The sequence below is a fragment of the Phaseolus vulgaris genome, chromosome 3 (genome assembly GCF_051622355.1).
Source record: "Phaseolus vulgaris cultivar YP4 chromosome 3, ASM5162235v1, whole genome shotgun sequence".
Classification (NCBI taxonomy): Eukaryota; Viridiplantae; Streptophyta; class Magnoliopsida; order Fabales; family Fabaceae; genus Phaseolus; species Phaseolus vulgaris.
Genome location: NC_143500.1, coordinates 48,664,283 through 48,681,412, shown reverse-complemented (window position 1 = coordinate 48,681,412; position 17,130 = coordinate 48,664,283). Strand labels below are relative to the sequence as shown.

The 17,130-nt window shown below is 31.0% G+C and overlaps 1 protein-coding gene across 1 annotated transcript; it reads right to left on the bottom strand.

Annotated features, from left to right (window-relative positions):
• Nucleotides 1-10,158: 10,158 nt before the first annotated feature.
• LOC137808246 (karrikin insensitive 2 receptor CA) lies at nucleotides 10,159-12,029 on the bottom strand. Its single transcript, XM_068609273.2, has 2 exons — nucleotides 11,259-12,029; nucleotides 10,159-10,817 (listed from the first exon to the last, which is right to left on the bottom strand). The coding sequence occupies exons 1-2, from the start codon at nucleotides 11,624-11,626 to the stop codon at nucleotides 10,367-10,369; spliced, it is 819 nt and encodes a 272-aa protein (XP_068465374.1). The 5' UTR covers nucleotides 11,627-12,029; the 3' UTR covers nucleotides 10,159-10,366.
• Nucleotides 12,030-17,130: the final 5,101 nt, after the last annotated feature.

The window sequence follows — 17,130 nt, the reverse complement described above, 5'->3', positions numbered from 1 at the left end:
TCGCTTCTTTTACTATTTTAAGTTTCGTTCTGTTTTGGTTTGAATGTGTGTTTGATTTTAATTTGAAAATAAAATTATAATATGAAATTATAATTTAAGGTTTACAATAAAATAATGTAATAATTATTTTCTGATTCTTATACTATTTATACACATAATATGAATTTTATTGAAGCATATAATTTAATAATAATTTCATAACATTTATATCATAAATATAAAGACAAAATTTTATTGTAATTATTTTTAATATGTACAATACAATAATAATAAAATAGAAGTTCGTTCTGATTATAGAAATATTAGGGCCGCATTCATTATTCATTAAATATTAAGTAATTATTTCATTAAATAAACACATTAAAAAATCAATTTTTGAATAGAATTAAAGAAATGATAAAATTAATTTGTGTATTATGTATTTTAGTTTAGGATTTAGACTTTAAAAATAAAAATAAAAATACACATATGATAGTAATAAAAAAAATAAAGATATAGAAAATAGTGATAAAAAAATATAGAAATACACATGTTAATAATCTATATTTTTAAAATACATGTACAAAATTATACTTATAATAATATGAAATTATAATTTAATATTTACGTTAAAATAGTGTAATAATTAAATTTTTATTCTAAGGTAATTACTTCGTCATTTCTCTTCTATTTCTGAAAGTACTGACAGTATAATCTTTTATGTATGTGTTTAGGTAGAGATGGCAAAGCGGGCCAGCCCGTCCCGCATTGACCCGTCCTGCGCTTGGCCCGCAAAGATGCGGGACGGGTTGATCCGCTCCGCAAAGTTATTGTGAGCTAGAATTTCCGACCCGCCCCGCATAAGAACTGGCCCGCGTTCTTTTTTTTTATAATTAAATTTATTTATTTTTTACATTTTGTTCTTAAAAAATTGTCAAATTAAACCTATATATTTGTTATTATCAAACCTAATTTTTTTTTTCTTTCTTTTCAAATATAGTCAAACATCAAAACATTAAACATTAAGATAAATATCAAATATCACTATTCTTCCACTTCCAAAACATTAAAAATACCTAATTTCAAAACATTAAAAATACCTAATTTCAAAACATTAAACATAAACATTAATTCAAAAACATTAAACATAAACATTATTGACATTCTTCCATTTCAATAACATTGGATGTCACCTTAGAAGAACTTTCATCCATTTTTTCATAATTATAATCTTCCCGTCATCTGCATATATTAAAACAATGACAATTAATTAATTAATTTTTCATAAAAATAATACAATAAAAATAAGATAACTTTTGGCTCAATTGAAGGCTTGGTCATGGGTAACTTCTAAAATACCCTCTGTTCCTTCCCCTTTTCTGACTGGTGTCTTGCTCCTTTATCGTGTTTTGAAATCGATTTAATTGGCATGACTCAGTTTAGGGTGATAGGGATGGTTGTTGGTTTTTGTGGGATGTTGGGTTGGTGGATAAGAGTGGTTGTTCTTTTTGCCCTTGTTATGGTTGCAATGAGTTTGTTTTGAGTTTGTACGGGTTTGTACGAGTTTTTTTAGTGGTAGATTTTTTTGTACGTTGCCATGCTGCTACTAAGTGCCAATTTTTTTTTTTTTGCGGGTTAGCGGGCCAGCCCGCCCCGCCCCACTACTGCCCCGCGCGGGTTGCGGGCTAATGCGGGGCGGGTTGAAAAGGTCAGCCCGCCCTGCGTTTTTTACCAGCGGGCCGGCCCGCACGGCCCGTCCCGCTTTGCCATCCCTACGTTTAGGATTTTGCTTGAAACAAATTTAATTACAGTAGTCAACATTTGCAGTCTTTTTATTTTTATAGCAGAGGATTTTCTAAGATGTATTAAATTAAATTAAATGAATATTAAATATAAAGATAAAGATTTAAAAGAAATAAATAAATATTAAATATCAAGATATAAAAGTAAATTTAAATATAAATATTAAATAATTAAAATCAATTAGATTAAATATTAAATTAAATATAAAATATTAAATAAGCAGGGGTGGTATGAATGGATATTTGAATTGAAATTGATTGAAATGAAAGTGATTATGATGTGTATTGGTATGGGTAATGTTTATGTGTATATATGTGTATTGGTATTTAGAAAAAATTGTAAAATAAAGCTATAGGTATAGGTATAGATAAAATAACTACAGTGCAGTGTAAAATAAAGAATAACAATAGTAATAATAATAAAAATATTAATAATAGTCATAATAAAAATAATAATCTCTTAGCACATAATATCTTACACAATGTATAATAAATAAAAAATTTAAGTTTTTAAAGATTTAAGTTTTTTAAATAAATAAAGTTTCTAAATATATCCATATTCTAAATTATTTAATTTCTCTTGGATAAAAATTTAAAATTAATAAGATATCTAAGTTTTTAAAAATTCTAAACAAATACGAATCCTAAATTATTTTATTATCTATTTAAATAATAATTTTTAAAAAAAATTGTAAGTAAAATTTTCTACTTAATTTAATTTAAGCATATTAACATATATTATTTCCAATTCCCATAATATTATTATTATTATTATTAATCTTTAAATATTTAATTTTTCATATTTTCAAATTTTACAATTTCAATATCATTAATTACCTTTTGATTCATATCTTCTTCTTTTTTACTTCTTGTGCACACTTATAACTCCAAGATTATTATTATTATTACCAATAATTTTCAAATATTTAATTTTTTAAATTTTCAAATTTTAAAGTTTCAACAACATTAATAACATTAATTACCTTTGTGATTCATATCTTCTTTTCCTGACTTCGTCTGCTACACACTATTTCCAGTTCAAAAATTATTATTATTATTATAAATGTTCAAATATTTAATTTTCCAGAATTTCAAATTTTAAAATTTTAACAACATTAATTACCTTTCTGATTCACATAAAATGTCCAAAATTACTATTATTTAGCATTTCAATCGAATTCTTAAATAAATACAAAAATTAAATGATTTAATGTTTTACACAAATAAAAGTTATTTTAGTTTATAAAAGTTAATTGAAAAATTATAAATATCAAATACCATTAAATAAATAAAGTTTTCAGTCATTTAGATTTTTCAACTCATGAATAGTTTACTAATTGGGGTTCCCTGGACTTCTTTAATAGTGTTTTTTCAGCTCCATCTGAAGTGATTCCTTTTGTTGGGTAAATAATATGTTTTTATGTTCATCCTCTGTACTTCTTTGATTATGTTTTTTTCAGCTCCATTTGAAGTGATTCTTTTTGTTGGATAAATAACCAGTTTTTATGTTCATCCTCTACACTATAAGACCTTTATATAATGTAAATTCATTTTCTTCGTAAATATCTTATGGGAACATAATATTAGAATATTATTTATATAATGTAAATTTGTTCAAATTATTTTTTTCTATTGTAATGTATTTGTCATGGCAAAAATTTATTCATTCCTTTTTATTTATAATTAATTTGTGGAATACTAATTTATGTAGCATACACACTGACACGGGAACACAGGGAAACCAGACACGGATCTATATATTATATAATAATGAATTATATAAATTGACAATAAAGATTTATGTGCAAGAGTATTAATTTATATGACAAAATGTGGCTTCATAATTTAATATGATTTTTGCCTAAAATATGTTTATGGAAGAAACACACATTTTTTATTACTTGTACTATAACTGTACTTGGTATAATATAACGAATTAATTTTTTAATTGCAATAATTATTCTGAGATATTTTTGCATATTAACTTAACATGAAGTTGGTCAACAATACTTCCTTTTCTTCGTAAATATCTTATGTGAACTTAATATTAGATAATTATTTATATAATGTAAATTTGTTCAAATTACTCTTTTCTGTTGTAATGTATTTGTTATGGCAAAAATTTATTTATTCATTTTTATTTATAATTAATTTGTGGACTACTAATCTATTTAGCATAGACACTCACATGGGGACACGAGGACATGGGACACGGATCTATATATTATATAATTATGAACTATATAAATTGACAATAAAGATTTATGTGCACAAGTATTAATTTATATGACAAAATGTGACTTCATAATTTAATATGATTTTCGCCTACAATATGTTTCTGGTAGAAACAAACATTTTTTATTACTTTTACTATAATTGTACTTGTTATTATATAATGAATTAATTTTTTAATTGCAATAATTATTCTGAGAGATTTTTGCATATTAACGTAGCATGAAGTTTGTGAACAATACTTCTCTTTCTTCGTAAACATCTTATGGGAACATAATATTAGATAATTACTTATATAATGTAAATTTGTTCAAATTATTTTTTTCTGTTGTAATGTATTTATTATGGCAAACATTTATTCATTCCTTTTTATTTATAATTAATTTGTGGACTACTAATCTATTTAGCATAAACACTGACACGGGAACACCGGGACACGGGGACGCAGGGACACACACACACACATATATATATATATATATATTATAATTATGAATTATATAAATTTACAATAAAGATTTATGTGCACTAGTATTAATTTATATGACAAAATGTGACTTCATAATTTAATATGATTTTCGCCTAAAATATGTTTATGGAAGAAACACACTTTTTTTTTATTACTTTTACTATAAATGTACTTGGTATAATATAATTAATTAATTTTTTAATTGCTATAATTATTCTGAGAGATTTTTACATATTAACTTAGCATGAATTGCTGAACAATAATTCATTTTCTTCGTTAATATTTTATGGGAACATAATATTAGATAATTATTTATATAATGTAAATTTGTCCAAATTGTTTTTTTCTATTGTAATGTATTTGCTATGGCAAAAATTTATGCATTCCTTTTCATTTATAATTAATTTGTGGACTACTAATCCATGTAGCATAAACACTGACACGGGAACACGAGGACTGGGGACACGGATGTATATAATAAATAATTATGAATTATATAAATTGACAATAAAGATTTATGTGCACAAGTATTAATTTATATGACAAAATGTGACTTCATAATTTAATATGATTTTCTCCTAAAATATGTTTCTGGAAGAAACACACTCTTTTTTTTATTACTTTTACTATTACTGTACGTGGTATAATATAATGAATTAATTTTTTAATTGCTATAATTATTCTGAGAGATTTTTGCATATTAACTTAGCATGAAGTTGGTGAACAATGCTTCATTTTCTTCGTAAATATTTTATGGGAACATAATATTAGATAATTATTTATATAATGTAAATTTGTTCAAATTGTTTTTTTCTATTGTATGGCAAAAATTTATTCAATTCTTTTTATTTATAATTAATTTGTGGACTACTAATCCATGTATCATAAACACTGATACGGGGACACGAGGACTGGGGACACGGATGTATATATTATATAATTATAAATTATATAAATTGACAATAAAGTTTTATGTGCACAAGTATTAATTTATATATATGACAAAATGTGATTTCATAATTTAATATGATTTTCGCCTACAATATGTTTCTGGAAGAAAAACACATTTTTTATTATTTTTACTATAAGTGTACTTGGTATAATATAATGAATTAATTTTTTAATTGCAATAATTATTCCTAGAGATTTTTGCATATTAACGTAACATGAAATTGGTGAACAGTACTTCATTTTTTTTCGTGAATATCTTACAGGAACATAATATTAGATAATTATTTATATAATGTAAATTTGTTCAAATTATTTTTTTCTATTGTAATGTATTTGTTATGACAAAAATTTATTCATTGCTTTTTATTTATAATTAATTTGTGGACTACTAATCTATGTAGCATAGACACTGACACGGGGACACGGGATAGGGGACACTGATCTATATATTATATAATTATGAATTATATAAATTTACCTTAAATATTTATGTGCACAAGTATTAATTTATATGACAAAATGTGACTTCATAATTTAATATGATTTTCGCCTAAAATATGTTTCTGGAAGAAACACACATTTTTTATTACTTTTACTATAACTGTACTTGGTATAATATAATGAATTAGTTTTTTAATTGCAATAATTATTTTGATGGATTTTTGCATATTATTTTCTTCGTAAATATCTTATGGGAACATAATATTAGATAATTATTTATATAGTGTAAATTTGTTCAAATTAATTTTTTCTATTGTAATGTATTTGTTATGGCTATAATTTATTCATTATTTTTTTTTTAATTAATTTGTGGACTACTAATATATGAAGCATAAACACTGACACGGGGACACGGGACACAGGAATACGGGGACACGGATCTATATATTATATAATTATGAGATATATAAATTGTTAATAAATAATTATGTGCACAAGTATGTTCGAGATTATTTTTTGGAGTAGAAAGATGTTTTTAATGACTGATTCACAAGGATTTGTTTCTTATTTTTATAATCGTAATAATAATTTATACAATAAAGTTTGTATTTTTAGAAAATTAATGTATTTTTCATTTTTAAAATTGTGTTAAAATCGTACTAGAATTGTTAGAAATCTAACAAATACTTTTTTAATTGGACACTTCACGGATACGTGGTCTACAGGTGTCATACAAGAATCAGTGTGCGATACGAATATCGGACACTCACACGACATTTAAAACGAGTGTCCGAGCTTCATAGCTACTAAGGATTGTCCGAATTTCATAGATACTAATATTACAAATTTATAATATATTAATTTCATTTGCTCAATTTTACAATTTTCAAATATAAAAAAATAATATTTTTTAAATTATAATATTAATATTTATATATAGAAGGTTGTAAAATGTTTTTATGGTTGTTTTTTTTATGTATTCTTAATTATTTACTAATAATTATTAATTGATCGATTTGATTTTTCTTAATTCTTTATTAATACTATGAAATTTTGATTTATAATTTTAATTTACTCTACAATAATTTTTACTTTTGATATATAGATTTATTATTATAATATTTTTATTTAAATAATGAATATTTAAAATATTCTCGTGCATATACTAGTTGGTGTACATACAACTTAAGGGGTATGGAATTTTATTTGAAAAACATGTTGCACTATTTTTCCAAGATTCATGTAAGTCGTATCTTAGTATCTCGTCATGAAAGGAATACGACATCACATATCGACTAGTTTCTTATAAAAGTCATTCTTTATAAAAACCTAATCCTCTAAAGAATTTGCCGAGCTCAGTAGCGCTAGCTTGTAACTCGTGTGAGGGCAATAGGGTGATGGAACAAGGCTCTATGTATGTTTGGTCTGCCCACTCCAAGCCGGTTTAACCTTAGAAGGGCTCCCTCTGCAATTATGATGGTATTAGCAAAACGGCTTAAGTTCCATTGATCCAGAAATGGAGGGTGCTTACGCTGCCTGCCCCCTATGATGGAATTTGAGCCGCCTGCTTAGTGGTTCTCCATCGGTTCAGACTGGAGGGGGAGCCCTGTGGGTTGGTTTTCACATAGCAGTGGAGGGTTTAACAAGGCTGGCTACATATGAACCATCACTTTTTTATAATTTTTGTAGGTGATAAACACTGAACAACTAAACCCAGATTAGTAGTATTTGGATAAACCCTTACGAAATTATTGCTTTATTGTCCACAACTTGTCCTGCATTTGAATAGTTCCTGCACCCAATACCATCCTTCTGTTTGTACAAATAAAGGTGCAAAGAATAAGTACAACTTGACTAATATTTTTCAAACACTAAGTGATAACCCCTATATTATGTGTGGTCAAAAATCAAATGGACTATTATTCATATAACGCGAAGTTATACTGATAAAGGAATGAGAATAAGCTATAATTTAATAAACTCGACTTTTGTAAGATATTTCCAAAATGGATTGGAAAAGTATTACTAAATTATTTATTAGTGGTCCGATTTCTAGTTGATTGAGATACTATTATCGAAGGTAATTTGTTTGTTACGGTTTTTGTAAGTTAAGAAAGAAAGATGTATATAAACTATCATTGACATCGACTCTTTAATAATATGAGACTATTGAGTGTATTATAACAAGTTCCGTAGGAATGAGGGTTCGTATTTAGAACTTCTTTCGTTCCTACACACAGTGACATGTTATGATTTTAAGTCTATTCCGTTAAGATAAAATCACTATGATCAATCATTCATTTGAAGTATTGTTTACTTTGGAGCTTAGAACTCCATCATAATTTTGTACTTAAAAGACACCTCAATAAATTAAGGAAGAAAGATATATGTAAACGGCCTTTGATCTTCACTCCTTAATGATGTGAAACTATAAAGATAACGGAACAAATATGTGAGACATCCTAAACTGCATTTATTCAAAAGTAAGCTAAAAATTTTCAATATTTTTCATATAAATGTAAAGGATATATCAGTTGTAATATATATATATATATATATATATATATATATTTTAAAAATTATAATGATATTGTTCTAGGTAAATATTGACGATCTTAGATTTAGAATATTTAGTGTAGTTAATGATACGTGAACTTTTAGTTACGGTGTAATCTGTCTTTATTTCTTGTGTATTATTTGATATATACTATAATTCACATTTTATCTTGTATGTATCTGACTTTGTTATTATTCTAATTTAATAATAAATGTTATCTCCTATTATCGAGATGAATCCATAATGCTACATGAAATTATAATTTAGCAGTGAAATTTATAAAATTTATTTTTATATAAAACAACTGATAGTGTAACGTTAATAAATATCATATTGATATAATTTGATCTTATATATACGCACTAAATAAATCGGTTTATCTGTAAAATAAGAAATGGAATAGTGTTTTATGAAAGTAAAGTGTAGTGACTTTTATGGGATTAAGAATTAATTTGTGGGAGACTCGGGAAGTACGTGCTCATGTATGGTTCATTATCATAAAATGATGGCAACCATACAATAAATCTTGTTTTTGGTTATAATCTAGGAGAGACAGAAAATTCAATGCACTTACATTCATCCAGTTAACAACCTAAAGAAATTTTATAAAAAAATCTCAAATATTTTTTAAAACATGTAGAGAATTGTTAAATATTTTAGAAATATTTAAATGTTTGTAAAGGGGACAAATCCCACATTGATTAAATGAATAGTAAAATGTTTATAATTAAAAAATACTTTATCTGAATTTTTGTGTGCCAAACTTTTGCCTGGTCTACATATTAGTCACTTTCTTCTTGTCTATTCACGAGTTCACGCCTGAAGAAAATAACTTTTTAGAATATAAATTTGTCATCTTCTTTGAGAGCGCCCAGTTTCTCCTAATTTTTCAGACATCAACAATGTACTACTGTATTTCAAAGGAAACTATGTAGTATTATACAACATCATAAATTCTAATTTTGATGTCTTTATTGTAAAAAAAATGTACAATCCCTCCCATTATTATTTTTTCCCAGGAAAAGAAATACATTACCAAAGTGACTTTACATAGGAAAAAAACTAGTAATATATCACATAATAATCTAGTTTTAACTTTCTTTCTCACTCTATATCTATCTATATATACTATAGCCATTCTTTAGTAATTACTAAAATCACTTTATAGGATCAAACTGTCACATAATCATAATAATAACCCTTTAAATGCTTTGTGAACCCCTTTACACAATAAAAATCTATAAATAGGAAATAATCACTTAATTATATATTATACTCTTTATACTTCAAACATTTTTATTCACGTGAAAACAATAAAGTTTGGTCCCAAAAAAAATCTTTTACACCTCGAAATTCTTTTCCACAACCCACGTATGAGTTTGATTTATACTGACAAAACTGTTGGGTATGAAGTCAAGACCAATTGGGTTGGGCTGACTATACACCATGTTTAGTGGGTGAACTTAATCATTGTGTCCCTTTATTATCTCTATTTAAAAAATTTGTAATTTTGTACGTACTAGAATAAAATCTAATAGTTGTTCGTGTGATGTAGGTTGCAGTTGACGACGGAACAACGTTAAATCTTGTGCTGTTTATTTTCTGTCGTTGATTTGTGATTATGTGTATTGTTTCAGTGTAAGTTTTTTCATCAGAAATCAATATTTCGATTTCAAGTCAATGAAGTAAAATCATTAGAATCAATCAATATCTTTGAGTATGTTAGATTTGGGTGGTAATAATTTTGGATATTATTATAGGATAGGTAGGAGGGGCCAAATAATTGATGCGTGTAGGATAATAGTACATCACATACTTCTCAGTAATAACTTGGCAACACAGAAGACAGTAGTAAAAAGGTAAAAACAAAAAAACAATAGCCATGGGCATGAAGAAACTAACAGCAGGACGTACTATGTGGGACTTTGTTGTCCCTCATTTCGCCTCCGTCAAATCGTGGCGGATATGGTTGAGAAGCACCGGAATCACCACATCCGGGGCGCTCAGCTGCGGCAAGTGACCCTCCGTTGGCATGACCTCCACGATGGTCTTTCCGCCGAGATTCAGCTGTAGATATTCGGCCACCACAACGGGCGCCGCCAAGTCCTTGGTGCTCTGAATGATGTGGCAGGGCACCGAGACGAGGCCCAGGACTGGCCTCATGTCAAACTGGAATATGGTCTGCGCCAAACTCAGGGCTATGTCAGGTCGCATGTTGAATAGCGTTCGGCTGAACTCTTGCACCGACACCGAGTCCATGTCGCCGCCTATCACCAGAGGAGCGAACCCCGAACACCACGCTTTGTAATTCGATCGGATACCATCGTAGAGCTGCGTCAGATCTTCTTGCTGAAACCCTCCAAAGTATTCCGAATCATTCAGAAACCTATGCACAGGAAAGAAAAACAAATTTACAGGTAGAATGTGGAAATTTATTTTACTTTTTGGGTGGAAATGAGGATATTCCTGCTGTCATAAATAATCTTTCAAAATGTTGAATTCTAGTTTTTATATATCATGAAAAATGGAAATCAAATCCTCACCATATATTATTCATAATTACATGAGTTTTTTGTTTACCATATGCTCCCGCTCCACCTACTTTTTTTTTTTGAGAAATTCTATAACATCTTTCGAAATTTAAAGATTTCAGTATTGTTCTTGAAAATGTTTCTGTTTTCCTTTCTCTCTTTAGTGTATCCTAACTTATTATTCCAAAATTCTTCGATTTTGGTATTACTATGATTTATACGTTTCTCCTTTTTCGGGTACTATATATATATATAGCAACTGTCATTTTTTTTTTTGTATATGGTTTATGGTTTACCTTGGAGAGGCAGAGACGAGGATGAGCTTAGTGAAGAGATGAGGGTGGGAGATGGAAGCGAGGAGGCCCACCATAGCGGAAAGAGAGTGACCAACGAAGATGCAAGATTTGACCTGAAGCTCTTCCAAAATGGCCAGTAAATCATACACAAACCCATCAATTGTGTAATATCGGTTAAAGTCGAAGTATTCTGGATTTGTGGTACCAGCTCCCATGTTGTCGTATAGAATCACACGGTAATCATCAACCAGATGCGGTACGAGGTGCTTCCACACAGATTGGTCTGTTCCAAAGCCATGAGCCAAAATCACGATTTCATTCCCCTTCCCAACTATTCTCACGTTGTGAGCCTCTTCCACGATACCCATTTTTGTCGCTTTTGCTTTTGAAGGATTGATATTTTTTTCGTTTTTGGTTTTGGGATTGTGATACTTGGGTTTGCTCTCTAAGTATTCCTTTCATATCCACCATGGCTGGGAAATTCAAGAGAGTGGGGTCGAATTTATGCTGGTTGACATTCTGCAGATGATGCAAACCCCACCTTGCATAAACTTCTTTTTCTGGGAGGGCCAAATTTTGCCACGTGACACGGAAAAGTTTCAGATTTTTCAACACCTAATAAAGATTATATTCTTTTTATAATTTTTAATTACAAAACAGTCCATCTTTTTAATGCCTTTAAAGATTTCTAACGTGAAATACTAAAAGCAATTCTTTCGTCTTCTCTATTTTCTGTACAAATCTTTAAAAATGATCTGATATTTTTGTAACAGTTCTCTAAAATGAAATATGACACCAAGTAATATCAAAAAAAGAAAAATAGATAATATAATAAGTAATAATGTGAGAGGAAATTGTTCCATTTTTAGCCTCTTGTGTTTTATGTGGTTGATAAACTCTGGCATTTGTGATGTGAGTTTCTTGAATTAGTGATATAGAATGATAGCTTCATGATAAATCTTTTGATAAAAAATATGGATCTCACAAAGATCTCGTGTAAAAATTATGTGGTGTACAAGACCTAATGTTTGTAGGTGTTGCTTATAGTACTCTCTTAACTTTTGAATAACCTCTTTGTTATCTTCTATGCAATTTGTTGTCTCAATAGGTTTCTTAAAGGAGTATTGAAGTCAAGATTTTTTAAAGAACCGCCAGATGCCCATCCCTACTTCTGTGCAACACACACAATCAAGATTCTAATTACAACAATAAGTATGTTTTGAAGATTGATTTGGATTGGATTGAAATAATCGAAGGTAAGGATGATGATTGAATTTAAATTGATTATTTTGTACTGTTTAGAAATTGTATTATTGAAATAATTTTAAAAAAATATTTGAAAAAAATATTTGATTTTAAGGTTTTTTTTTTTAATATTTGGGTTCAAGCGAAAATAATCATGCACTTAAGCTTGTTCTTGATCAAGGGAAGGATTTTTTGCTCAAACGAGCTCGTTCTCGCTCAAGCTAAATTATTATCACTTAAACTAAAAAAACTTTTTTTCTTCTTTTCATTTCTTCTCGTCTTTTTAATGATTTGGATTATGTATGAATGTTTTATCTACAAAGTAAAGTGAATATTATTCTGTATATTTAATTGATTTGTGAAATTTTCAAATAATATGGAATTTGTATGAAATTGAGGTCTTTGGATGGAAGCTAATTGATAGTTGAAGAGCGAAAACATTCTTAAAACTGAAGAGGAGTCTCGATTGATTGAAGTGGAGATAAGAAATTTGTGAAAGTGAGATGTGGGTTCAACTCACCAAGGAAGAGTCCAGATTAAGTCTAGAAGAAGACTAACCTAGGAAGTGTTGGGAAAAACGGGTAATTTTCCCACTAAAACAGAAACCTAACAGAGCTACCCGACAAATAATATTGAATAAACAGAGCGGAATAATAAAAGAGATAAAGAGGGAAAAACATACCAGAAAATTGTTAACGGAGTTCGGCCAAATTAGCCTACTCTCTGAGCACAGCAAAAACAGCTCACTTTTATTATTATGAGAGAAGATATTACAAATTGGGATATATAACAGTGAAGGAGGAGAGTTTGATTTATAACCCTCAAACCTCCTTCCCAAACAATGAACCCACTGATGTGGGACTTGGGATTAAGCCAAAATCAACAAATCTCCACCTTGGCTTAATTTCAAGTCCCACCTAAAACAAATCTTCTCAAAACATAACAAAAACAAACTTTGCATTGCTTCAAATTTGCGCCTCAGGGCGCCAACTTCAAATGTGCAAGATATTAACCAAGTCTAAACAGTGTTCAAACTTGGTCCTTGTAACCACCTTGGTGAGCATATCTGCAGGATTCTCCGTAGTGTGAATCTTCTAGAGAACAATCTCCTCTTCTTCGAGAATCTCACGCACAAAGTGATAACGAACATCAATGTGCTTCGTCCGTGCATGAAAGACTTGATTCTTTGCTAAATGAATAGCACTCTGACTGTCAGAATATAACTCAAGTTGTTTCTGACCAACTCCCAAGTCTTTAAGCAACCCATGAAGCCAAATTGCTTCCTTCACAACCTCTGTAATCGCCTTATACTCTGCCTCTGTCGTAGACAAATCCACCGTAGACTGCAAGGTAGACTTCCAACTAACTGGCGCTTTTGCTAAAGTGAACAAATAGCCAGTTGTAGACCGTCGCTTATCCAAATCACCTGCATTATCAGAATCACAATATCCAACTATGCATTGACCAAGTGATTCATCTTGCTCAAATGTCAATCCAAAATCTAAGGTATTTTGGAGGTACCGTAGAATCCATCTCACAGCTTGCCAATGTCCCTTGCCCGGATTATGCATGTACCTGCTAACAACACTCACAGCCTGTGAAATATCTGGTCTTGTACACACCATTGCATACATCAAGCTTCCAACTGCATTTGCATATGGGACTTTTGCCATATATTCTCGTTCTTCATCAGTCGTCAGAGATAAAGGGCTACTCAATTTCAAATGAGGAGCAAGTGGGGTACTTACAGGTTTTGTATCTTCGTGTATACCAAAACGTTGTAGTACCTTCTGCAAATACTGCTTCTGTGACAGCCAAAGTTTTCCCCTCTCCCTGTCCCTGTTTATCTCCATGCCGAGAATCTTCTTGGCTTCCCCCAAATCCTTCATCTCGAACTCTTTACTCAACTGAGCCTTTAACCTGTCAATCCCAACTTGACTCTTTGCTGCAATCAGCATATCATCAACATATAAGAGTAAGTAAATGTAGGAACCATCTTCAAGTCTGCGCAAATACACACAGTGATCATATTTGCTTCTCTTGTACTTCTGATCCTTCATGAACTTATCAAATCGTTTGTACCACTGTCTTGGAGATTGTTTCAGTCCGTACAACGATTTGCTAAGTTTACAAACCCAATCTTCTTTACCATCAACCTTGTATCCTTCTGGTTGAGTCATATAGATTTCCTCCTTCAAATCACCGTGTAAGAACGCGGTCTTTACATCAAGTTGAGCAAGCTCCAAATTCAACTATGCTACCAAGGCCAACAAAATTCGAATGGAGGAATGTTTAACAACTGGAGAAAATACCTCATTATAATCAATTCCCTCCCTCTGAGCAAAGCCTTTAGCAACCAACCTTGCCTTGTAGCGAACATCTTCTTTATTAGGAAATCCTTCTTTCTTTGCAAATACTCATTTGCACCCAATTGCCTTCTTACCTTTTGGTAATTATGCCAGCTCCCACGTCTTGTTCTTCTTCAAAGACTGCATCTCCTCTTCCATCGCACCTGCCCAATTACCACTCTCTGAACTCAGAATGGCTTCTGGTAAGTGGATGGAATGTCATCAACAACTGGAAGTGCATAGGCAACCATATCCATGAAACGAGCAGGCTTCTAAATATCTCGTTTTTGTCTTCTAACTGCAATTGGCGCTGATTGTTGTTGAGATTCTTGGATAGAAACCTCTTCCTCATCTGACTCTTCTTCTGCCATAGGAGAGTCACTTGTGGTATTTCGTGTCGGGATCACCACTGTCGGCTCAAACTCCACCTGCTTCCCGGCACACTCCATCTATTGTGGAGTACTATCAGCTCCTTCTTGATTTACCTTCTTTAACATGGAAGATTCATCAAAGGTAACATCCCTGCTGATAATCGTCTTTTTTGCCTCTAGACACCACAAACGGTATCCCTTTACTCCAGGACTAAAGCCCATGAAAAGAATCTTCTTTGCCCGTGGATCCAACTTTGATTCAATCACATGATAATATGCAATAGAACCAAAAACATGCAAAGAATCATAATCAGTTGCAGGTTTTCCAGACCATACCTCTAACGGGGTTTTTCCATCTATAGCAGATGATGGCAAACGATTAACGAGACGTTGAGCATATGTCACAGCCTCAGCCCAAAACTCTCTGCCTAACTTAGCATTAGACAACATACAACGAACTTTCTCCACAAGTGTCTTGTTCATACGCTCCGAAACCCCATTATGTTGTAGTTTTTTTCTAACAGTGAAGTGTCGAACTATGCCACAATCTTGGCATACCTTCAGGAACAGATCACTTTTGTATTCTCCTCCATTGTCTGTTCGGAGAACCTTAATCTTCCTTCCTGTCTGGTTTTCAACTTGAGCTTTCCACTTAAGGAAAATTTCAAGCACATCATTTTTGTTCTTCATAGTAAACACCCAAACTCTCTTGGAAAAATCATCAACAAAAGTGACAAAATAATGCCTACCTCCGATTGACGGAGTCTTGGCAGGTCCCCACACATCTGAATGCACATAATCCATAATACCCTTGGTATTGTGAATTGCAGTGCCAAACTTCACTCTTCGTTGTTTTCCCAGAACATAGTGCTCACAAAATTCAAGTTTGCAAGCCTTTGTACCTTTCAACAATATCTGCTTGGTAAGAATTTGTAAGGATTTCTCTCCAGCATGTCCCAATCTCATATGTCACAACTTCGTTGCCTCTGCATCCTTCTTAGAGCTAGAAGTTGCTACCGCTACTGTCCCCACCACTGTACTACCTTGGTAGTAATACAAATTGTTCTTCCTCACGCCTTTCAACATCACCAGTGCTCCTGAAGTTGCTTTAAGAATTCCATCTCGCATCGTCACAACTAGGCCTTTAGATTCTAAAGCCCCCAATGAGATGAGATTCTTCTTTAACTTTGGCACGTACCGTACATCCCGCAAAATTCTGGTGGATCCATCATGATTCCGCAGCTTGATTGAACCTATCCCAGCTGTTTTACATGGATTATCATTACCCATGTAAACAACCCCGCCATCAAGTTCTTGAAATTCAAAAAACATTCCCGAATGGGACACATATGATAGGTACAACCTGAGTCCAATATCCACTCATCTGGATACGATGATGCTGAAAGCGAGACAATTAAAGAGATATCTGATTCCACATCACTTTTGCATTCTGCAACATTTGCATCTTGTGGAGCCTTCCCTTTCTTCTGCAGTTTTGGACAGTCTTTCTTCCAGTGTCTTTTCTCATGAAAGAAAGCACACTCATCTTTGGCAACGACTCGACCTTTAGACTTAGACCTCCCTCTTCTCCCCTTTGTTTGGCTTTGCTAACGACCTCTTACCACCAATGCTTCTTCTGATGTCATTGATTTGGTTTTCATCTTATCCTGCTTTCTCAATTCATGACTATATAAAGCAGAACAAACAGCATCTAATGACACATTCTCCTTCCCGTGAAGGAGCGTAGTCTCCAAATGTTCAAATTCATCAGGAAGAGATGATAACAACATCAAAGCCAAATCCTCATCCTCAAACTTCACATCTAAATTCAATAGATCTGCTAGTAATTGATTAAACATAGTGATGTGTGCATTCATAGTAGTACCTTGTTAATAGTCAAATTGGAAC